Source organism: Drosophila melanogaster, chromosome 4 (assembly GCF_000001215.4).
Source record: "Drosophila melanogaster chromosome 4".
NCBI classification, from domain to species: domain Eukaryota; kingdom Metazoa; phylum Arthropoda; class Insecta; order Diptera; family Drosophilidae; genus Drosophila; species Drosophila melanogaster.
The window spans coordinates 724,278-749,248 of record NC_004353.4 but is presented as its reverse complement, the minus strand read 5'-3'; the positions used below and the strand labels follow the sequence as shown (position 1 = coordinate 749,248).

Below are 24,971 nucleotides of genomic sequence, written 5' to 3'. Positions count from 1 at the left end.
AGGAACGAGTAACTTGTATAAATTCGAAAAAAAATCCGCGAACGAAGCAAAAATGGATGGTCCGATATGGTTGATTGTGCTGTGTGTGAAAAGTTATGTAGGCAACACGTATAATTAATATCTGAAAGCAATATTAGTTAATTAATCTTAATATTGTTTGCCAAATGTGTTTAAATGTTAAGCCAAAGCAGGTTTATAGCTGGACTGAACTGATAATGTGAATACTTACGATTTTTGTGTTTGCACAAGTGATTGTCAGTTGGTTGGGAAGGCTCGGAGGGGCCTGCTTTGTTAACGGCTCTAACTCGGAATTGGTACACCATTTTTTCTTTAAGACCCTCTACGTTGCACTCAGGGTTGGGATCATCGGTCTTTGCCACCTCACTCCAGGAAGGTGCGAATTTGTCTTTTATTTCAACGATATAATGGGTAATTGGGCGTCCGCCATCTGACGGAGGACGCTTCCATTTTAAAAGGACACTCTTGTTATCGTAATCATCGATAACTGGCTGGCTGGGAGGACTTGGAGGATCGTATGGATTTCTTGCCACGATTGCGTCGAATGTCTCAAGTGGCTCTGACTCGCCCTCTTTATTAATAGCCTTGACGCGAAACTTGTATTTCTTATTTGGGGTTAGTCCCTTAAAATCGAATGAAGTCTCATTCGGACCCACTTCTCCAGCTGGAATCCAGCGGCCCGTCTCTTCGTCCATGCGCTCTAATGCATATCCACTAATTTCACAACCACCGTCATCATCTGGACGTTTCCATTTCATTTTTATATGGCTGGCGCGAATCTCTTCCGGCTCAAATGGTCCACCAGGAGGAAGTGGCCTGTCAAGAACCACAACTTGAGCCTCGGACTCGATTGTCCCTGAGCTGTTCGACAGTACTAATTTGTATTTGCCTGTGTCCTTGCGCACGGATTTTTTAATAGTAATGGATGAGTTCCTTTCCAACTGGTCTAAGCAAATGCGCTGGTTGTCAAACTTTAAATTGTCTGTTCCCTTTACCCATGTTGCTGCTGGCTCTGGCTCACCGTCATATTTAATGTCGAACCGAATAGTTTGCCCCTTTTTAACGGTTACATTTTTAAGACCTTCTCCAACAATGAAGGGCTTAACAAAACGGCATTTTGCAATAATGGATTTAGTCTTGTCGCTGGGTTCACCTGGGCCTGCCCTATTAACAGCACGGACTCGGAATTCATACTGTTGCCCCTCTTTTAGACCGTCAACGGTAGCAGTTCTAGCATCGCCGTCAACTTCCTTGCCGGAAACCCAGTCGTTAGAGAACTTTTCTTTGTATTCTACAATATATGCAGTTATAGGATCCCCGCCATCAGTCTCGGGGGCTTCCCACTTCAGATCTGCATGGTCTTTATCCCAGTCGGTAAGATCGACTGCCTTCGGTTTTCCAGGCTCATCCCATGGGTCTTTTGCAAGAATGGTATTTTTGAATGTGGCTGGATCTGATTGGCCGATTGCGTTGACAGCACGAATGCGGAATCTGTACTGCTTTTTTGGGATTAAGTCATCAATTTTTTTTAGACACGGTTCACTAGGTAAAACCTCAGCGACAGACTCCCAACCATGTTTTTTGCTTAAGTCCTGCCGTTCGATCACATATTTCGTTATAGGTGTACCACCATCGTCAGACGGGGGATTGAAGCTTACTACACAGGATGTTTGATAGACGTCTGTAATGTCCACATCCTGAGGGGGCTGTGGAACATCTTGACAAATAATCTGTACATCTTTGGTATCTTCACCTTGTCCATTGGATATTTTTATTTGATATGGCCCAGATAAATCTCTTGACGGCTTTTTTATTTTAAATGTGACCTTGTCATCGGTAACTGCAACCTCCACATCCTTCACGGGCAATGGCTTTCCGTCCTTGAAGAGTTTAGCCTCTACTGGTGTTTGCTTTGTACCGGAAACTAAATAAACAAGGTTTAAAAATTTTGTTGCGCATTGATAGGGAACATCAAAAAAGAAGTTGTTGTGTGTATGATTGAACGAAGACGTCTGATACCTTAATCAACCATGACATATATTTTCAGATTATAAAAAGGGACCAGAATACGGAATACGAATACAACCACTTGATATAACTATGAACCAATAAATTGTTTGGAAGAACGAGCCCAGTTTGGCAAGTCATGGTATATAATATCATAAATTACTTTTGATGCGTACCGATCGATTTCGTAATACCTCTTTAACAAAATATTCTTCAGTGTAAATTTATAAGTTGTGATACGGAAAAATCTCAAAATACAAAAGTCGAGTTATTATAAATATTGGTACATTTAAATTTAATAATATATTTTACCTATTTTTTTTAAAACAATTCTTAAAACGATACAACTTCTTTTCCTTGGTATGTTCAGTTTTTTTTTGTTTTTTTTTTTTACCTTTAAATGGCACTTCTAGAAGCACAGGGGCACTGATAGGACCAGAAAATTTATCAGGACAGTCTATGTTTGGTCTACTTTCTCCCTTGCGAATAGAAAGCTTGCATTTCGAACTTAGCTGTCCAGACTCGCAAGTTATTTCGCCCTCATTAGACATATCCAGGCTGCTAAATATGAGTTGATGCTTGCCGCCACCCATGTTCTTGATTTCAATACTTTCACTCGGTACTATGGGCTCTCCGTTAAATTTCCAGTCACACGGTGCTGTTTGATCCTGAAGCTCGATGTCCAGAATCAATTTTTCTCTCTCAACAGCTTCAGTATCCTTGAGTTTTTTATTAAATCGGTTTTGATCTATAAAAAATATATTTAAAAAGGGAATACCACCGACATTGTATTATTCAAATAAAATTATATATTTTATATACATATTATGTATTATACATAATATATAATAATATATATATATTAAATTATTAAAATTATATGAACGGAAAATTAATGAACGGGTACATTTTCATTATTTTGGCATAAAATGAAAGTAGATATTTCGAAATATTGTAAATTGAGCAAATACCCGTTATGTGGGGAACCTCAAGTAAATGAAATCTATAAATAAATCGATTTGTATAATTGTAAATGTGGTTTATACTAAACAAATTAATCTCGCTAGCTTAAATACTTTATTTTATGCCAAAAAAGGCAACCAGTCAGTCTAGTATTCGTTGCACTGATCGCATAAGAAGAGACAAACTTACAGTTAATAATAATTTCCGACTCTGTGGTGTCGGCATTCGTTGTACATTTGAATTGGCCGGCATCGGTAACCTTGCAGTCCTTGATGACTAGCTTTCGCTTTCGACCATCTTTTACAATTTGAATACGTTTATCGGGCTTGATTTCTTCGCCGTTACGTAACCACTGCACTTCACCCATAGCATCATCGATTTCGCAGGCGAGCGTCACTGTGTCTTTCTCAATACACTGTTGTGATTTCAGAACCTTGACGAACTTGTACGGGTACTCTGTGACCTTAAGGTTACACTCAGTCTTATCAGGTTGCTTATCCAGTTGACATCTGTAGAGCCCCGCATCATCGAGCACAGAATCCTTAATAATAAGCTTGAGGTTACCGTTTATATCTTTGGAGATAAGATAGCGAGGATCATCGGACTCCAATTTGGTGTTATTCTTAAACCAATGCACATTAGCCATGCTGCTGCTGACGGAGCACTCAAGAGTGGTCTCATGCTGAGTGAATCCCTCAAGTTTCTTTTTAAGGGGTTTCGTAAAAGTGTAGGTGGGATCGGCTTCTTCGACATTCAAAAATGCTGTACTTGAAACACCGCCGATTTCAATCGTGTACTTGCCGGTGTCCTCGACTTTCGGTGTCGTAATAATCAACTGATAAGTATCATTTTCTTGTTTAAATTTAAATTTACTGCCGGTAAACACCTCCTGTATTTAATTAAGTATTAGAAGTGGGAAAATTCTTCTTTAAAGGCTCTTAGTGAGTTGAGCTATATTAGGGAACTTACGTCTTTTCGAAACAGCCACTTGGGCTTGCAATTGGGTTTGCTGAATCTGGCTTCAAAAACAACCTTTTTGTCCTTTCCCTCTTTTGCAAATTGATCGATAAGTGGACTGAGGAACGACTCAACCTTCTGTGCTCACATATTTTAAGTTGATACGTTGTCAAAAATGGGTAAAGGTGTGTAAATTTGATATACGATTACTAAATGTTTTGTTATTATCTTAAAGATAATCTTACCAAGATAGTTCTCACATATATATGGATGTAATGAAATACAAAATCATCTATATGTGTGATGTATATTGATAAGATAGTTTACTTTTGTTATATTTCTAATTATTATAGATTCGAGCCCAAAAAACAAAGTTGTTCTTTCCTTTCTTTGACACGTATTAATATTTAAACAAAATAATGTACATACATACGTAACACATAATCTTTTAGCATAAGTCAAATGGCTTTAATCAGGTATAATCATTTTTCTGCTTAAGTATGCCATGTGCCAATTACAGGCGCGGCAACAACTTATTTGTTTCAAAGGGCATTTAAAAATCGCCTTGGTAAACCGAAGGTACAGACAAGCGGTCGGCCATACTCAAATGATAGCCGTACCATCGATTTCGCATCTTATAGAATATATAGAAATTTAATTTTTTTATTTTCTGGGTTGAAAGTTCTTGACTTAATAGTCTGCCGGTAACAAGCTTGAAGATTATGATTATGAGCAATTGTGAGTTAAATTATTGGACTTACAAATAATGATCAAGCTGATAGAATCTTGACAAATTTTTATTTATTTAATAAAATATTTTGAAACAAGAAACCACTTTCTAATACCAATAGTCGAGGCAGTCTATATTTATATATTTATTCTCGTTATTATTATTTATCGTATATCGAATTTAAACTACAAGCTTATTGTGTTTTTATTTTGTATACGTTTAAGCTATGAAAAATGTACTTCCAACTTTGTCAAAAATTGCATTGCCTTTGTTACTTCCACAAAAGAAAATCAAAGGGCTTACACACATTTATATAATATAATTAGTCCAAACGCAAACATAAACATCCAGAATATTCTATGATAACTCACAGGATTTAGGTATTGTGAAAAAATTATTATTAAAGGGTAAAACGTCCATTTATGCTGATTTATAGGGTTAGGGTTATTTTTTCAAAGTATGTATACCTATATCATATGAGCTATTATCCATAATATTGTGGAATTTCTTCTGGGTGTACTTTAAGTAAATCTGATGTGCTCATTTGTTATTTTGTTGGTACTTTTATTTCAAGCTTTTTTTTGCATAAACTTCGCTTATAATTTATGCAGGTAAAAACATTTAGCCGTATGTGCGATGTTTTTGAGTGGAAAACTCTTTGTGAAATGACACATAGCTCAAGAAACAGATAACAAAATTCAAATAATTATAATTCAAAATAATTACTTAATAATTGTAGAAAACCTTTTTGTGAGTTAATTCGAGATCATTAGTCAAATTTGGCTACAAGTAATTTGATATCCGAACAGTAGCTATACAAAATTACCAAAAATCAATAGTCGGTTACACCACTGAAAAGTATAGGTAATAATACTGAGTATTAATTCGGTAATGAATTATTTATGCTTTTATATGTATATATATATATATATTTATATATATATATATATTTAGAGAGAGAGGGAGCGCACCTCCTCACGCCGAAATGGATGTAATGTCGGCCAATCGGGAATCAGCTCTGCCAAAGATGGTCTACGCGATCCTGGACCCTAAATTTCAGGTATATCAATCGAAAATGTTTATTGGAAAATATTTCTTTAAAAAGTTTAAAACCATAACCTGCCTAAAAATTCCTTAAAAGAAATAAAATTTAACCAATACGGGTGCGATTTACAAATTGGATTTATTAGATATATCTAAATGAAACTTAAGATGGGGCAAACACTTGGATGCCTTATTGATTGATGCAGTTTACTTGGTTTTAAAATATGTATAGGGCTACGCTAAGAACGAAATTCACGCATTTAATAAAAATGTAGTCAAGCTTTAACTGAATCAAAGTGCCAACAAATTATAGAGAATTCCACCCTGTCATCGGCAAGTCTGATAAAAGCGAATAACTTAGTTCTTACCCTTTCAACTTTTTTAAGGGCCGGCAACGGTTTTTCTGTTTCTTTAAGGTCGCCCCAATTGGGGTCCTGTTCGTCTTTGTCCCATTTTTGATAACGACGTTTTTTGAGCATGGCACGGAAGTCCATACCACTTGAATCAGATACATAGAGTTGCATTTCGGCTGAATCCTCACCGTGAATGTTCGAAACAACTATCTTGTACTTGCTTTCATCATTGGGCTTGCACTTACGCATACACAATGTAATTGTGTTTGTTTGCCCATCTGTGAGGAACTTAAACCGACCGCCCTCAAGAATCTCGCTAACTCCCTTGTAGAACTTGAACGTAGGTGCTGGACTACCTTCGACGCCAACAGTGAGGTAAGCAGTCGAGTCTAGAAAACAAGTACAAAGCATGCTCATGTTAACAACTACAATTTTGTTAGATTCCGAAGAATTGAGTTACGATATAACATATACATATATATGTGCTTAAAGGAAAATAAAAACCAACGCAGTTGCTTTAACTGATTCACGTAAAACAATGGGGTTATTTATGATACTTGGTACATACCTGGAAAATGTATGTTATTTCGTTATGAAAAAATTATTTCATTAACACATATACATACCTTCCACAACAGAGTAAGACTCTTGGACATCAACGATAGAAGGAGGACCGCCATCGCCGACATCGCGTAAGGGTGTGGATGGCTTGTTAATAAGATCTTCTAGATCTTGCACGCTTGGGCGGCGTACATCAATCGACGGTCTGCGCCGCTATAGACCACAAACGTATACATTGACACAGTTGGCGATAAAAACAGGGAAAATATAAACAGATAAACATATATTAAGCATATTAATAAATGGAAGATTCTTTGCAACGCCTAAAAATCATTCAAGATGTATTACATCACAAATAATGAGGCTTAAAAAATAATCAGGCATGTTCCGAGGAAAATGAAGAGAGAAAATTTTAGTGGACTTCCTTCGCCGAACTATACCCGTTACTCAGCACAAGGAATGTCATGTAGAAATTGCAAAATGTAGGTAGAAATTGGCAAGAAAGGTATAGAAAGGAAAAAAGAGATTGTAAAATAGATGTCGTTTTTTTAATCTTAATCGTAATACGGATAGACGGACAGGCATGACTAGATCACTTTTTAGAGTAACAACTTTCTTCTGCCTGTTACATACATTTCAAATAATGTTTTAAACACTTTTATTCTATGAGTAACGGGTAAAAAAAAGTAACACCAGCTATTCTGTTTTTTTTTTTTTTTTTGTGAATCGGAAAAGGCCTGAATAAGAAGTATCTATCCGTTGTTAATATTCAAAAAAGTAAAGACAAAATAATTTTTAAAAATTAAAACTTAAAGGCATTCCGCTAATAATGTATAATAACTTTCAAATTACCGTTTAATGAATACTACAATCAAATTCTATGTGTTGAAGGTTAGACATATGTATGAATGAATTCTGTTAATAGAAGTAAATTACTAGACCATCACAAAACTAAAAATCATACTATTTCTTCAAAAACCCTAATATACATTTCCGTTTATAATTTAAAGTTTAAAACTATGTTTTGTATTTTAGAAGTTTATATCAATCTATATTCTAAGAAAGTGGAAAGTTCAAGTATGCAGCTGTGCTAAGTACAAAGATGCATCGTTCTAAGTATGTAGCTGTACGTCAAATGTGAGACGCAAAGGCGTACACATAAAAAACCTTTTTTTAAATAAAATAAGAAAGGATGGAAATTATTTTATTGATTAGCCTAACAATAAGCCGCTAAAGTCAGTTATATGGGTTAAGAATAACGGTATAATTCGAAATATACACGTAAGATGAAGTGGATTGTTGGAGGCTTAAAGCGCTTCACCATTATAAAATATAACCATTCTTCTACTCGCCCGATTGTTACCATTTTTATCCAAAACTCGAAGCTATTAACTACAGCCCAACAAAAATTTCTTTACTCGAATTGGTAAATCATATTTATTATCTTTATTACTTTCCTATTAATAAAATATGTTATAGTGATATACCCCTAAGCTATAGTTTAAGCTTTTTTAAGATTTTTAATTCGAAAAAGTTTTTAAGCTTCTACCAGTTATCTAAGAGAAAAATTCGTTTGGTTCTATGACTGATTTAAAAAAAGCTGCAGAAACCTAGTCCGTTAAGTGTGCTAACCGTAAACAATTATGTAAATTCTACAATAGTCAGCATTCCGTACTTTCTGCCTAGCTTCCATATTTTCCCATATGGATAACCGAAATCTATAAAAATAAATTTCCCAAATCAATTTTGACATTTCTACATTATTTTTGAATGTGATTGAATTAAAAATATGGGTATTTACATAGTTGCTCCTATTGTTATATATGTACATACTCCTACTGTTTTTATGTAATATAACTTTGAATCATTTTCATAATCAATAAAAGGCAAGCGAACACTAGGTAATAGCAGAAATGAACGAAAAACTCGACTACAATTTCAAAGACCTGTTTCGCGTCTCCCATTTCTCCTGGTCGTTGTTGCTTTTGCTAACGTATTCAAAAAAAAAATAGAAAGTGAGAAAACAGTTAGGTCATTCGACTTTCCCATGGTCTTAATTTTGTTGTAAAAACAATGTAAGGTGTGGCTCTATTCTCAATGAAATTGTACACTACCGTTATAACCTGATTTCTTAACAGGGTTTTCGAGAGTATTGGTTAGTGGATTAGTTTTATTTCCAAGGTCTGATATCTTGCGCCTTGATATAAGTCGCGAAAATGATATATTTCCCTTTTAGTGAAAGGTTTTCTTCTTATGTAAAATTGAATATATTCATGCTGGCTTAGTACTACAGCAATCAAGTTCATAAATTTCAAACAAAGATTTATATATAATTGCAGTAAAAGATATTGGGTGCAAAGAGATTAGTGAATGCCTTTGATAAATATAAATTATTCTTCTTTAAGTTTCGGTAGTCAAATTATTAAACCTCTTGCACTTCTACAGGTAAATATGTTAGGGTTTGGCATTAAATATGAATAGTGTAGTTTGAAATGTGTTTCAAGCCAAAGGACTACTTTCTCCGGGGTTTGGCTCTTTGCTCTCTTGTCTTGAGATGGAATGCAAATCACCAAGTTATAGAAAATTTCTACTACAAAACGTATTATGTAACAACCATGTGCAGCTAACTCTCACCTGTCCTTCACCGACCTCGCCTGGCCTCAATAACTGTAATATTATTGAATCGTATTATAATGCTGAACAATGTGTTTGACACTAGCATAGCATACGTCATATAATTAAAACTTGTAAGTGGGTAAATTGTTGTTCAGTCTGTGTAGATATTGGCTTTGTTTGGTATTTGAAAGCTTTTCGGGAGAGTATATTTTGAAAAGATTGTGTACTTGATGTGATTTTTTATTGTTAGAGTATTTACTATTTTTTAGTTCACGTACTACAAAAAAATGTCGCTATTAAGAGTAAATACTTATCGTTACATTATACCGAAACGAATGCTCATGTTATTCCGAATCTCTGTTTCTGACGTATAGAGAACTAGGTATTGTCTGCGCACTGGCAATAATTTATTTGAGAATAAGTTTTTAATGTTGAAATTACCGATTCGAATTAAAACTACTTTTCGAGAGGCCACCATTCATTGAAATGGAATCAGAACAAAATTATGAAATATTTCGAAAATATATCCAATATTATACGATGTATGTATATCGCAACACATGTGAATTTCCGTTTCACAAAGGCCGCGATTATGATTATGTACTCTTTGGCAGTCATGGTTAGATATCTTAAAGCAATCAACTGTATCTGAGAAGAAATAATGTATTTTAAAGCCTAGCAAAATGTTCAGCCGCTTGTTCGATATATTTTTAGGTTTCGTTTGTCAACAAGAAATAACTAATAATAGTTTCACGTATATCTGGGCTCAGGCAGACTATTTTTGAACTTTTTGATTTTATGTCATTTTTAGATGTTTTTCATATATACATATGTAACAGACAACTCTGCGGTTATTCTTGACCCAACAAAGCTGTACGAACCGATTTCAAAATTGTTTATCCCAAGTGCCTTTGCAAGCTAACTGTTTTGCTCTAAAATAAATTCTGCTTACGGATATTCTTAGTAGACTGCAAAACTTCAAATGAAACCAAAAGTAATTAGATTTCTTACCCGCGTGTCCATTACTTCCCCAGGACGAAGTTTCTTCTGTTTTTCGTTGTTGATTGGTGGAGGATTTGCGGAGTGGGTGTACAAATGGTGTTGTTGAATGCAAAGGGTGTGCGTTGGAGTATTTAATGTTTTGTTGTTGAGATTTCAAGAACATTTTTTGTTGGTTTGTTATAAAAATGAAGTAGTATTGACAGATTGTTGGTTGGCGGGTTGTTGTTTAGTTTGAAGGGCGTTTTGCATATAAGGTAGGTACATAAAAGGGAACACAGGAAATACGTATATTTATTAGGTACATTGCAGTAATTTACTTTTTCTCAGGGCAAAACTTAATGAGAGATTACCATAGGTAAATGACTAAGAAGCAATAACATTAAATACATTTTTCTCCTGTATAATTAAGACAACTAAACTACTTACAAAATAGTTAAGGGTACCCACTAAGCATAAGTATAAAAGTATTCAAAACGTAGGATTGAATATTTTTAATTAATAATACACACATTCGGTTCTTTTTCAAACTGACAGCTTTTCGACAATTTTATTGAAGCGTCATGAATAAAAGGACACAAAATATGTTATATTGATATGAATATACACGTGTAAGGGCATGCAGACATATAAAAAGTTTGAAAAGAAAATTAATTGTGCCACGTTCAAATGTCTTCTTTTAAACGTGTTTACTTTGAATGCATGACGTGCCACATTTGAATAATTTTTAACCAAACATTTGTCGTTTTCAACATTTCTAACAAACTACAAATTTTTAAAAATATTTGAATACAAAAAATTAGTTTTAGTTCATAGCAAAATTATGTTAGAAATAACATTAATTTTTGAAGATAGGATTTGCTTTAATTGATATAAATGCATAATTGTTTTTTACAAATGAATGGTAAAATATATAATTTTTCTTTTCTTGGAATTATATTTATTATGAAACTATTTCCCCAAATACTTATTGCATAAAATTCAAAATAAACTTTTGACGAATCTTTTTTTACGACTAGGTTTTTAATAGGAGCAACTTCTCCTATGATCCCAAAGAGAATGAGCGATCCGAACTTAGCTCCACTACTTACCTCATCATTGATGATCAGAGATGGTCGTCGACCAGTATCAGCGGGGGGTATAAGAGATCCGCGGCGACTTGGGGGCTCTGGTGCCAGTGATGGTCGCTTCTCCCGAATCACTTCGATCTTGGGTGGGTCACCTGGAGCAGGTGGTTGCATTTTAGGGACCTTTTGCTTCTCCTCCTGTTGAAACAATATAATAATTATTAGTTCAGAGTATGGAAGAAGGCTTTTTTTATACTAATAAGCCGTCAGCTGAGCAAGCTCAACTCATTAAGAAGCCGTTTCGGTAATTTTATAATAACGTGTTGTTGGTACATTAATAGAGTGTGTAACTGCGAATCTAATAAAATACCCACCGTAATTGTAAAATTGAAGGCTGGCATTTTAATTACAAAGCTATTGGACCGCTTTGAAGGAGATGTCAAAAGAGCGCAGTGCAATAATGTTTTTATTAAAAATTAAAACTAAATAAACTAAAAATTTTTTTAACCGCGAATACGCAGCGACAAAAACAGACAGACATTAAACGGATTATGAGCGAGTGTTGCATATTTATGACAACAGATATTTCAACACATTAAATAATAACATTTCATTTTACATATATTTTATAAGCTATTTATATACTAAGTATATATTATATATGTATAATAATAAATATGTATATATATGACATATTAAATGTGTGGAAACATATATTACATTCTAACTAAATTGCGTATTGGTATAGGTTTTATATACTATTTGCGTATTCACAAGCAATTGCATACACAAAAATTTTTATAGACGGAATTGTTCAAAGCGTATACACTCAGCGGAGAGGATTGGTTAATGGCGTATCAAGTTGAGTATTGTAAGTGTTTGCTTACCTTAGTTTCTTGCACAGGCAACTTTACTTCGGGACCTCTAATGTCCGGGGTGATAATGGATGGTGTGGATTTCTCTGATTTGGTCTTATCAATGCTAAAAGGATCATATTTTTCTAAAACGGGCCGCTCATAGTTATCCTCAAGGGTTGCTAAAGTTTCAGGCTTCTTCAAGTCAGCGACTTGTGCCTTGACTGCTTTTGTGGGAGAGAACTGCTCCGTTGCATTTGCCTTCGGTGGATGGATTGTATAGGTTAGGATGATTGCATACAGTTATTGTAGTAGGACAAAAAAGTCACAGATAAGGAAAGAGAGGAGAGAGAGGCAGAAATTGAAAGGGAAAAATACAGAGACAGACTAAAACAGAGAGTGAGCCAATATATATATAACATTTTCAGTGAAAAATGGGGCGTAGAGTTACCCAAAGATTGAAAGTGTGACAGACAGATTTCGACAACTAGAAAATATTGTTGTCCATAAAATAGAGACATTAAAGAAGAGCATTGTTCGCAAGGAGGTTTTCAAAGCTGTTACCTTTGTTAATTGTATAGCTTGCTGGGGAGCAGCTTGCTCTCTTGTATCCTTTATCACGGGCTTTAAAACTACCCCAAGGAATGATTCATTTTGAATTGGCTCCTTAGTCATCAGATTTCTGATAGAGGATCGACGTCGCTGCTTTATAATGTCTAGTACAGTTGGTTTGTCGGCGTGCTATGCATTTGTCAAGGGATTTTTACAATTAGTGCGGATAAGGGAACTATGCTACGCAAAATGGAAACATTTCTCTCAAAAATATAGTCTCCGCTATACATTATAAACATATCCTTTCTGTTTGATCATTTTGTTTTTGAGCTTAACTTACCTGATTATTTTTTTTATTTCCGAGATCCAATATTTCCTTCTGAAAATTGTTGCAAAAAATATTGGTTTGGTGTGGGGAAACAATTTTAACAAAATGTAAAAAAAAATCCTTTGCAGCGTATATAGTTAAATATTTTACAAATACAATATATAATTACCTCGGGTTCAATGATGACTGGTTTGAGCACAGCGCCATCTCGACCGTCTCCTTCATCAGGAAGTTTACCTTTGCCGACTTTCAAGCCCTTAGGTTCGTCTGCGTACTGTTCAATAATGTCCGTCTTCTGTATACGGTCATGTTGTCAGTTATTAGGCTTTTCAACTTTAAAGTACATTTTAAACAAAATAGAAAAAACAAAACATACTTTGGGAATTCCATTTTTCTGTGCAAGAACCGCAGGTTCTTTCTTTCCGCTGTCTATTATGGGTTTTTCCATCTTGTTTGGTATTTCCAGATCACGAGCAAAGTCGGATGGTGTAAAATCGGATTTTTCATACTTTTCAAGCTGTGGACGTTCATAGTCCGGAATTTCTGGTAGCTCTTCGTATTTCGGTTTTGCTTTTGCTTTGGCCTTAAGTTTGGGAGCCGCAGGCTTTGCCTCCTCTTTAACTTGGGCGATCGATGCCTTGCGCAGCTTTGGCAGACCCTCGTCAGGCTTTGGCTCCTCTATGACCTATACCGCACATTAAATAGACAAATACAGTAACAAATAAACACGTGAGTAGTAGACGTATAGACTTACATACAAATACAACAAAAGAGACCACTATACTCGAAATACATGTTTTTGTTTTTTGAAGCGGTAGAAATTCGGAAAACAAATGATAATATGGAAAAGAAACAAGAGTGTCCTAGATCTATAAGGTCATAAAGACGGACAGACGGGAATCCTAATTAATAATAAATATTCCTTGTAGGATTTGAAAACGCCCACTCATACAACATGTTACAAGTAAGGGGTCATATCAATTTAAACTTCATTCCATAAAACTTTGTGATTTAGCAAATCAATAACAGTTTGTGTTATGAACGCTGAAATGAGCGTATTTAATATTTAAATAAACTAGAAATGGATTTGCGACTCCCAGCTTATGATAACGATTATATATTCATCCATTTATTACCGAATAACAGGCATACCAATGTTTGTTTTTAAACTAAAACCAGTATAGATTGAGAATGTAAATAAGCATTGGTTTATTTTTAACGGGAAATGCCCGAATAGAGAAATTATTATAAATAAATTTGAAGCATTTTTTGGGTAATACAATTTTCTAGTTATTCACACATAAAATTTAAAAAAAGAACAAGAGAAAATAAAATTAAATTAAATTAAGAAAAGAAGATTAAACTGGTTCTCGTTTAAGCCTCTCACCTTTGAAGTTCGTCGTTTTTCAGCAGGTTTTAGCCTGGGAATCTCTTCTTTTAATGGTTGCGGATTTTTGTTAGCGTCAATTGGTTTATTATCAACCTGCTTCAGGGGAAATGGGGAAATGGTTTCATATATGTGTATGTATTGGGATTTTAAGGGATTTAATTTATATAGAGCCCAAAAATCATTGACAAGATCCGGTTTGTCACCTTGAGTCTGCGTCACTTCCATGACACTTTTGGAATAGCCTAAATATATTTATCTTTTTGGCTACTTACCTCCAATGGCTTTTTATCTATAATAGATGACCTTCGGGACTCTGTGTTAGATTCCTCAACCTTATGGTTAAGTACAAAATTGACATATTCCACGGTTAATGCTACTCTGAACAACAAATGGCTTGAAACGACTTACCGCCAGGGATGACCTTCTAGATGATGCCTTCTTATCATCGACCGTTATTTCCTCCTTAGCCTTAATTGTTGATTTGCGACGAACGTCAGACGAGATCTCCTCTTTAACGGACACAATACTTGCCTAACCCAACAACAAAACATACAACTATAAAATTACGTATATGTAAAAGGAATGTCATAAAAGCTTTAAAGAACACACAAAAACAATAATTTTGATATTTTTGATACCAAAGGAGCTAAGGCAGAAATAAAATATGAATGCGAATGCATCAGAATCTATAATACTAAATGGTATATGTTGTGTTATATGTTGTGTATTGCCTAGATGTACTGTTACAATATGATTTTCTAAAAAGATTTCTTAAGTGTAAGCTTAATTTTCTATGTTATTGTTATATTCTCTTTTTTAACACAGCCTTAATATGGTTTTCTTACCTTTCGATCAACTTTTTTGAGACCAATTTGTTCCGTTGCTTGTTGCTGTGTAAAAAATGTATAAAAGTGTTTGATTATTCCTTATTTAAATATAATTTGTATACATCAAATAATAAAAAATAAATCAGTAAGAACTTAAGTGTGGTCCAGATTTTAAGAAAATGTACAAACGTAATATACTCTAAATCGCTCATTAAGGCAATACAATAAATGCCCTCAATTGCAGGCCTTCTTCATATGTACATGCAACAAAAAAAGGAGTATAATGTTTTAAAAGTGGACCACCCTCGTAACATGCTGTAGATTTTGGAGTGCTTGTTTAAAAATCAGTTTAGGTTGTTGGCAAAATATGCAAGCGGGGTATTTGGCGGAAGAGCAGCTGATACGCCTTTAAATTTACCTCTTCGGACTCTTGTTTATTGCTTTTAATAGGTTCTGCCAAAGATACATTTTTATTAGTCTTAGACTCTGACTGATCTGTCTTGTGCTTTTTGTCAAGGTTCTTTTGGTTTGATTGGTCAAGCTTTGAGTCAGATGTAGCTTTCTTTGGCTCTGGAACTTCATGGCCTGCGCTATCTTGCAGTTCAACCGAACTTTCTTTTACTTCCTGCGTGTCTCTTTTATCCAGAATTTCTTCCTTTACGGTGAGTTCTTCTTTTGGGTCGCCCTCGCTTATCTGCTCTATATTAATTCGCCCTTCTGTTTGTGCAACAGATTGACCGGATTCATTTTTATCTTCTTCCATCTCCTTTGTGTGGTGAGTGTTTTGTTTTGCAGTGTATTGAAGTGTATTGTTATTGACCAAAACGAAAATTAGTAGATATTTAAGAGATAAGTAACAGATTAAAACATAGAAGAAGAATATAATTATTAAAAGACTCAAAGACTATTCATATACAGCTTTTATTTAACTCTAAAATTCACATGAACTGGATTAAGAAAAACACTCCTGTGTGCGTAGCAGATCAAGAATATAAAAGTGTCGTCAAAGAAGAAAATTTTAGCGGAAAGACTTGGAGAAATTCGATGGAAAGTTATACTATAAATTTTATTTTGCAACCGTAAACAATTATTTAAGTGCAAACCTCTTCACTAAGAAGTTGACCAATAGGCTTTAATGTTACACCAAATATGTCCTTTGATGAATTTGACTGTGAAGTGTCCAGAGGAGTATTCGTTGCGATTCTCCTTTTAAATATCGGTAATTTATATGTAGTGACTCCACTCTGTATAGTAAAAAATTACTTTTTATCGGTTGCTGCTTTAAAAAACGACGTGATTTGTGGCATTACATTTCTAAATTTTACAAAATTATTGATTGCACCCGAAGAAGTGCAGGAACGTGCTAGAAAAAAGTATCTTAATGGTTTGGCCTACAAGTTGTACATGAAACTTTACTACTTTTGTTTTACTAGGCATGCAATATCAATTATATGTTAGCACTTATAAGCCTGATCAATATACAAACATTATACACTATATGTGAAACTGTAAAATTCAAGAGTACTGCTTAGTTGTATTCTGTGAAATTTCTTCATTAACCTCTGAACCTAGTGATTAATCGATAATTGTGTCACTTAGAGTACTTTTTTCTCTTTTTCAACGAAAATCTGATTTGCATTAATGTCCTGGTCTTCATTAATCTGTTCTTCTTTTGCTGATGCAGGCTCTAATTTCTAATGCGGGTTTTCTACCATTTCTGATTTTACTTATCTTCGATTTTTTATTTACCTTTTGCTCCACTTCTTTTTCATTCTTGGTCTTCTCCTTTTCTTTCGGCTTTTCTTCCTTCTTTTTGGCAACCTTTTCCACCGTTATTTTGCAAGATGATTCGTCCTTGCCGACTTCATTGGTCACAATAACCTTATAGTTCGATGTGTGTTCTGTCCTTGCTGAGCTAAAAGTTAATCTTGCTGTTGTTCCATCAAACGTGGTGGTTATGTCCTTGGTTTCACGTATAACGGTGCTTCCCTTATACCACTCAACCTTACACTTGCGGTCTGTTTGGGACAGGCTGACTAAGAGCTCAAAGGTCTTCGACTCCGCGACCTTCTGATCTGCTAGCTTTCTCGAGATTTCCGGTTTGCACGGCTTTCGCTCTTCCTCTGGAATGTCAACGAGGTTGACAATTTGGGATACTGCCTCTCCTTTTTCGTTACTGGCCACCAGCTTGTAGGCGCCCTTGTCACTCTCTTCGACATCGTTGATTTCCAGCTTGACGGCGAACTCTCCTTCCTTTGTTTGCTCTACCTGGTAAACGTGTCTCTTGCTCTCTTTTACAGTGCTGGTTTCCTTGTACCAGGTACACTTGGGTTCGAATTTTGATGCTACTGTGCACTCTATGACTACAGTACGTTTTTTTATAATCTTTATAATTTTTGGCTTATCCTTTATAACAGGAACGACTGGTGGAGAACAAGAAAAGAGGAATTCAAAAATATATATTAATTATAATCAGTTTCATAAGATCGTGTTTGCTTCCGGTGGGCATATACGCACTCTCTATATTCAGGGTAAGGTTGGCATTAAGTTCGCCCAGCGTGTTCTTAATGTTACACTTGTAAAGGCCGGAGTCCTCTAGTTGCGGATCTAATAGCTCCAGCTTGATGTAGTATTGGTCGCCACGCTGTTCAATAAACGTCTTAATTTTGTTACTTTCCTTGATGACTTCTCCGTTGCGAAACCAAATGACATCTGGTTTCGGATCTGCCTTGACCTTGCACTCCATTATAACCAATTTGCCGTTGTTCTCAGAAACAATGCGTGGCTTTTCTATGAATGTTGGCCCCTCTCCTTCGGGCTCCGGTTCCGCTTCAATGTTAAGGTTTAGATTTGCGTTTGATTCACCGTATTCGTTTTTGACATTGCATCTGTAGGTCCCACCATCGGTTGCTCCCGGATCCTAAAAGAGATTAAATGAAGTAAATTATCGGTTGCTGTTATGCTATCCACAATGCACTTCACCTTAATTTCAAGTGTCAGCTCATACGTGTCTTCTGCAATAACTGTTGTGTTAATTTTTATCTTCTTACTCTTCTCCACCAAGTCTTGACCCCTGTACCAAGTTACTGTGGGTTCGGGCTTGGCCTTGCACTTGCACTTCATGGTGATCAATGTGCCTGATTCATTTGGGATGATTCTCGGCTTTTCGATAAAAGACGGCGCAAACCCGTTAGCATCGCTCGCACCTTGTAAACAAAAAAAATACAAAGTTAAGAAAAATGCTGAAAAAGCTACCGAAGAAAAAATGTGGAAGCAAGTCTATTAGTTTAGGACACGGTTTGAAATGTATTGCGGATAGATATGACCAAAATCAAAGCAGTTGAAAAAAGTTTGTTTATATATCGGGCAGACATTAAGCCGTCTCGGCCGACATAATTGCATGCTTAATACAAACAAAAGGTTTGCTCACTAAATTGTTGCTCAAACATTAAAGCGTTAAGAAAGATACTATATCCGAAGACCTATTTGACGGCTAGAATTCCGATACATTCGCTTTGGTGTAGTGCATCGTTTTGAAAAAATATTTGTTTTCCAAATAATTAACTCGCAAGAGGTATAGCTATACCTATGTATAGCTGTTAGTTGTCAGAGTAACCTTTTGAATAAAATAATAAAGCTATAAAAAATAAACTGCATAATTTTCATATAGTATATAACCCATATGTTAAATCACGGGGTAACCCAATAAAATGGTCAATGTAAAGGTTTAACAAGAGAGAATACTATAGTCGAGTTCCCCAACTATCAGATACCCGTTACTCAGTTAGTCGAAATACGAAATTTCATAATCTTTCGGGAAATCGAAAGATATTGGGGAATAAATGACGAAATTTTCTTTGGGCGTGACTGTTTTGGACGTTTTGTAGTGGTGTGGATGGGTGTGGAGGGGAGGAAGGGTGTGTGGAAAATTGGCAAGTCAAGCAATAAAAAGAAAGAAAAAAGAAACATTTTTCAAATGTGTGGGCGTGGCAGTTTTGGGCGGCTTGTGCTCGTTAGAGTGGGCGATGTGGAAACTGAATGCTTCCACAACTTTCTATCCTTTACAGACAGACGGACATGGCCAGATCGACTCAGCTGATCTCCTGATCATATGGTCGGAAACGCTTCCTTCTGTCTGCTTCATAATTTTAAACGAATCTAGTATACCAGATTTCACTCTACGAGTAACGGGTATTATAATAATGCGCTTAAATAAAAATTACTCCAAATTTGGAATCACGTATAGCATAAAAAAGGTCGAGGTCGATGAGGACCCGTCAATAAGAGTGCGCCGTCCCAGATTGCCTTTCTCAATTTTTCCTCTGATAAATCAGAATCTGCCTTCAGGCTTACATTTATATAATATAATTATATAAATCACAATACAGGAAAGAAAAAATATAGTACCTTGAAAGTTAAGCGCAATGTTTGCATTACTTTCGCCATACATATTTATTGCGTTACAACGATAGTTTCCGCCATCTTCTTTGGTGGGATTTTGGATTTCCAGAGTTAGAATGTAGCTGTCTTTAGTTATTGCCTTGCGAGTCATTTTCGTTCTTTGATTGTTACAGATTTCCTTTTCTGAGCAATACCAGACTATATCCGGAACCGGATGCGCTTCCAAAACGCATTCCATGATGAGTAAGTCTTCTTCTTGGCGGATCGTTGGTTTTTTCGGAAAGCGCGGCGACTTTCCATCCGGAATTCTGTATTGAGTTGGAAAAGGTATAACTTTCGGTATTGTTTATTATCTCTTAGTGCGTTTTTGCTGCCTTACTTTTTCGAGCCGCTTTCGAAATTAAGATTAATAGTTGCGACGCCAGAACCGTGCTTGTTTTTCGCTTGCGCGCGATATTCACCCTGGTCAGATGATACCACACTGCTAATCTCAAGACACGCAATGTGATATAGTTTTTGATCCATTGTCAAAGACATTTTGTAGCGATTTGATTCGTTTAGTTCAGTCTCGCCATGGGACCTTTGTGCACATGAAGAAAAGTATTTGTAGAAAGTGTAGAAGTGAAGTAAATTAAATTTTAGTCGAATCCGTTTATTTCTCAATTCACAACAAGGTGTCACTTATGCTGTTTTTTTTTTGCTACCATATATATCCGAATTTATTTGAGTCTCTCTGAATGTATATATCGATAAAGTTATTTTCGTACCATGTGACTGTTGGCGTGGGATCTCCAACGCATCTACACTCGAACGTTACATTTCCACCATCTTCGCTTTGACGAATTACCGGGCGTTCGGTAAAAGTTGGCTTAATGCCTTCTGCGCTTTCCGGCACGGGGGCTTCGTCGCCTATAGAGTTGAAATATCCATATAGCGCAATTTGAAAATGACTGTATGCTCCAATAACAAGGTCTGAGCGTTAAATATGTTAAATTACCTTTACTATTCCTACATAACTATATAAATTCATCAATGGCAGATTTAAGTTACAAAATCAGTGCTTTGCTTTGCACTTAATGACTCAAACATTTTAAATACTTCCTCAAAATTACCAATACGGTCATATATTTGCATTGCGGTTACATTAAAACGTAAAAAATATAGATACCCCATAATTGATTGATCTCAAAGTTTGTCACATTTTAAGCATTGTTGATTAAACATGATTAAGTTATTTCTGCGGCTTTCTTGCAAAACAATAAATGTAAATATTGATTGTTAATAAAAATCGAATGAGATATTAATGTTCATATCAAGCATTCTTATTAAGACTTACTGTCGAAGTTTAGGCTTATTGTAGCGTTGCTTTCGCCCAATTCGTTTTTTGCATTCACTTTGTATTTTCCAGCATCCTCAACTGTTACATTTAGTATTTCAAGTGTTGCAAAATATGAATGAACGTCTTTGTCCACAGTAATCTGTAAAAATGACAATATAGAAAAAGCCTTTACATCTTCTCGGCAACACAAAGAATGTATGTTTATAAGATAATCTTACAATCTTTATAAGATAAAGATTTTTTCTAACAATTCAGTTTAAATGAATGATCTCAATGATCTAACTTTTTCTACACATTGAATTGAAAATTGAAAAGTAGGCAACATTGAAACTTTTTCTTCGCACTCACACTAGCTGACTAACTGGTTTTTGATAGTCGAAAAACTCGAGTATGGTGTTCTCTCTTGTCTTTACTATCAAGTGGTCTGTAAGTATTTTATATTCAGCGAATAAGGTAATTTACAGAGACTGTTTATAACTGTTTATAGATTGATTATGCCTAACAAGATATGAAAATATGAAAATGTGTGCTATAGTGTTCCATTAATCTTAGATAAAAACTAACGCGTTATTTATGGCGTTGCCTTCATTCGAATATTCATATATTTAAGTATGTATACCTTATGGCGTTCTGATTCCTTGACAGCAGCTCCATTATGGAACCAAATAATGGCGGGTATCGGATCAGCGTTAACGCGGCACTCGAATAATAATCGTTTTCCATCTTCTTCCTGTCGTATGGCGGGTTTTTTCGCGAATGTCGGCGCGAATCCGTCGATTTGTCTGCAACATACGCATATATCAATCGATATTTTAATCTGGTTAGCTTATTACATTAATCATATCGTAAGAAGTCAAGCATTAAAATTAGCATTCTACATTGCACAAAAATGTTAAAAAAATGATTATATAATATTGTATATGGTGTTATTGCCTGTGCTACAAACAAAAACTACTCAAATGTAAAATAAAATAAAAAATGAACAAAAAATGTTATGAAACGGGGAAAAATATAACCATTACTTAAAGAAAATGTTTACCATACAATTACCACGCGATTTATGCTTAGTAGACATAATTATTATGTAAAAATTAGCTTATGGTATACCAATATTGTTGAGATAGTCTGGAAAATTTTTACAAACTTAACGTTTCCCAAATGAGTATTTAAAAAACTATAGAAGTCCGACTCTTTTAAGGACATTTATAAATTTTTAAGTGGACTGTATGTACTTTACTAAACACATTAAATATCATAATAATTTATATTATTTTACTTACCCCTCGTTTTCCAGAAGTGAAAACTTACCATCTGTATTGAATTTAAAACCCCCATTAGTAAAAAGAGTAGTTTATAAAGAAAAACTAAAGCAATTTTTTAAAATATATTGCCGATATTATCATGCAGCTCTGCTTAATTGCTTAAATAATTTATGCGTAATGCAACTAAATATCGTTATTTTAGGCATTTGATATATAATAGAAGATCAATTAAAAATATCATTGTTAAGGCTCATGTTTCGTTAAAAATAAAGCAGTGAAGCAATAGAAATGGCTTACTTTTCTTTTGGTTCGTCAGCAGCTAGAGTTTTTTACGACGGTAGAGTAAAATTTTAAAATTATTTTAATATTTTTGTAGACGCAAATGTTATGAATATTAATTTTTAAAAATCATCTAATATTGTCAACGAATCATTAACCATCAAAATAAATAAAATAAGAAGTTCGTTTCTGCAAGTCGAGTCTATTAAATGTATATCCTTGGAATAATTGCAAATTAAAAAATTACAGGTACACGAAATAATAGCAGAGGGTATATTGATTTCATTCAGAAGTTTGCAACGCTGATATATATGTAAATACCCAAACAGCTAAAATTTATCTATAAAATATAAAACTTTCAGCATGAAACTATCACAAAAGTCTACTTTCAACCGCAGGAAGCGAATATCGAAAAAGGCTGCATTGCATATGGCTAAAATCAATATACCCTCTGTAAGGTTAAATTAAGTTCATATTAATATTAAGCAACAATCATAAAAACGTGTACCGGCTATCCGAATATATATAGAAACCAAACTCAATCTAATAAATGGATTTGGTTCGAGCAGAACGTTTCTTTATAAAACCGGAAATGAATTCTTCGCTATTTATCAATCTTTTTTTCTGGAACACTAATTCATTTGCAAAGGTATTTAAAACTGGCCGACTTACGTGTGAAATTTAAATTAATAGACGCAGAGACTTCGCCCGACTTGTTCTTTGCTTTGACTTTATAAAGTCCGGCATCCGTTTCAACTACATCGTCAAGCTCCAATACAACCGTATACTTATTTTCTCCGACGGGTTGAATTTTAAATTTGGTTCGGACATCTTCTACTACTTTATTGTCACTTCGAAACCATTCAATGTCCGGTTTCGGGGATGACAATAGCTGGCACTCAAATATCAATCGATTGCCATCATCTTCTTGATGCAGTTGTGGCTTTTTAACAAAGCTGGGAGCGAAATCTTCAGCCACCCCCATGCTGAGGGTTTTCCTTAAGCTTCGTCTTCAACGGCTGTGAGTCTATGGCTGAATGAAACAGAAAAAATTGCTCAGGACACTGAAATACCGTTTTGGAACAATAGACAAACAAATACAAATTTCATGTTGTAAAGATTATTCAATGTGTATTTTTAACCAAGATCAAACAAGTAAATATTCTTTGGATTTTAATCTCCAACGGCCCTATTAGTTCAGGGCAGGGCATAGTAAGTTTTATTTAAAAATAAAAGGGTTTTTTTGGCGTTTAGAAATTATCCCAATATATTAAATTTAAATACTCTATGATTGGCTATTTTCCGTTATCTAACAATGTAACTAAAAAATAAACCGAATCACAATAAACTAGAACGATACACACGTATTTATGTATTTAGAGTTGCACACGACCCACTAAGTTTTGGAATTCGGAAATTCGATCGCCTTTTCTTCATTCAGCATAGATATTGTTGATGGAAAACATTTTACTGAATAAACGAAAATTCATGTATTGCATGTCTATTTTTAGCCGTTCGCAGTCACCGGCTGAGAAATAAACCTGAACATTCGAATACTAAACTCACACAAATATGTATATATTCGTAGATAGATTCGTGGCAATATATAAATATCCGGATACAACATAGATTATTTAAACAAAAGGAAACGGTATAAGGGAAAATCAGACAAAGAGGATATCCGCTTATTATCTAAAACGTGCTTGCCTCCTATTAATAAAAATACAACAGTTTTAAAGAGCTGAGTTAAGTTTGCGAATTTCTCATATCAGTTTTTTTGGTTGTTTCAAAGTCTATTTTTATCAACAACAACGTGTTACACAACGCCATGAACAGATGTGAAATATCTGTGTAGAATAAAACGAACTCAATTTCTTTACAATATGCTACAAGCGTAAAACACTTCGATATCCTTTTTCTTAATTATGGAATTATAACAATTCTAGAATAATTATCATTTTAGGTTTAGTTTCACTTCACTTTAGAAATAAGAACACATAAAAACTTAAATTATTCGTAGCCATTTATATTTAGTGTGCATATGTAGAATGAGCCATCGCCCTTAAAATAACAAAGTGGTCGACAGAAGGGAATTTAAATAAAAAATACTGCAACTATAGCTGTGGTCAGCCGTAGAATATAAACATATATTCATTAATTAAATATTTATTTTGAGGTGTGTTTAAAAATTTTTTTCACTTGGTACGTACTGGGCTACAAGTAACACAGATTGAACACAGAACGAAATTAATTCTTCTGCGAAAACGAAGCGTACTCCACGAGCTTTAGTCTATTACTGGCAGGTCCAAAGAATAGGTGCTCTTGATCAGCGAAGCATATGCACTGCTTTTGTAGCAGACAGCGCAGGCGCGATTTGTTTTTGACAACAACACCTAATTTCTACAGTCTATATACAGAAGAAGT

At 34.8% G+C, this 24,971-nt stretch overlaps 1 protein-coding gene across 5 annotated transcripts in view, besides 2 other annotated features; it reads right to left on the bottom strand.

Moving 5' to 3' along the window:
- The window catches only part of bt (bent), a 52,075-nt gene extending 27,226 nt beyond the window's left edge, over positions 1–24,849 (bottom strand). The window contains exons 1-30 of one of the 5 annotated variants that reach the window (NM_001169354.2): positions 24,758–24,849; positions 23,220–23,580; positions 22,566–22,587; positions 21,626–21,788; positions 21,004–21,145; positions 20,435–20,576; positions 20,047–20,247; positions 19,674–19,975; positions 18,249–18,472; positions 17,784–18,186; positions 17,016–17,689; positions 15,685–16,032; positions 15,285–15,329; positions 14,848–14,970; positions 14,712–14,771; positions 14,437–14,535; positions 13,426–13,734; positions 13,219–13,344; positions 13,062–13,100; positions 12,734–12,910; positions 12,203–12,430; positions 11,340–11,513; positions 10,261–10,296; positions 9,268–9,300; positions 6,699–6,846; positions 6,088–6,461; positions 3,958–4,083; positions 3,178–3,877; positions 2,420–2,773; positions 230–1,942 (exon numbers count right to left, since the gene is read on the bottom strand). In NM_001169354.2, the coding sequence (NP_001162825.1) occupies positions 230–1,942; positions 2,420–2,773; positions 3,178–3,877; positions 3,958–4,083; positions 6,088–6,461; positions 6,699–6,846; positions 9,268–9,300; positions 10,261–10,296; positions 11,340–11,513; positions 12,203–12,430; positions 12,734–12,910; positions 13,062–13,100; positions 13,219–13,344; positions 13,426–13,734; positions 14,437–14,535; positions 14,712–14,771; positions 14,848–14,970; positions 15,285–15,329; positions 15,685–16,032; positions 17,016–17,689; positions 17,784–18,186; positions 18,249–18,472; positions 19,674–19,975; positions 20,047–20,247; positions 20,435–20,576; positions 21,004–21,145; positions 21,626–21,788; positions 22,566–22,587; positions 23,220–23,532 (7,798 nt within the window). In that variant the 5' untranslated portion in view covers positions 23,533–23,580; positions 24,758–24,849. Of the gene's footprint in view, positions 1–229; positions 1,943–2,419; positions 2,774–3,177; positions 3,878–3,957; positions 4,084–5,646; positions 5,725–6,087; positions 6,462–6,698; positions 6,847–9,267; positions 9,301–10,260; positions 10,297–11,339; positions 11,514–12,202; positions 12,431–12,733; positions 12,911–13,061; positions 13,101–13,218; positions 13,345–13,425; positions 13,735–14,436; positions 14,536–14,711; positions 14,772–14,847; positions 14,971–15,284; positions 15,330–15,684; positions 16,033–17,015; positions 17,690–17,783; positions 18,187–18,248; positions 18,473–19,673; positions 19,976–20,046; positions 20,248–20,434; positions 20,577–21,003; positions 21,146–21,625; positions 21,789–22,286; positions 22,318–22,565; positions 22,588–23,219; positions 23,592–23,861; positions 23,894–24,757 lie in introns of those variants that run through there. The other 4 variants (NM_001272143.2, NM_001297787.1, NM_205876.3 and 1 more) reach the window with 4 other exon arrangements.
- Positions 18,993–19,430: a mobile genetic element.
- Positions 21,344–21,411: a mobile genetic element.
- Positions 24,850–24,971: the final 122 nt, after the last annotated feature.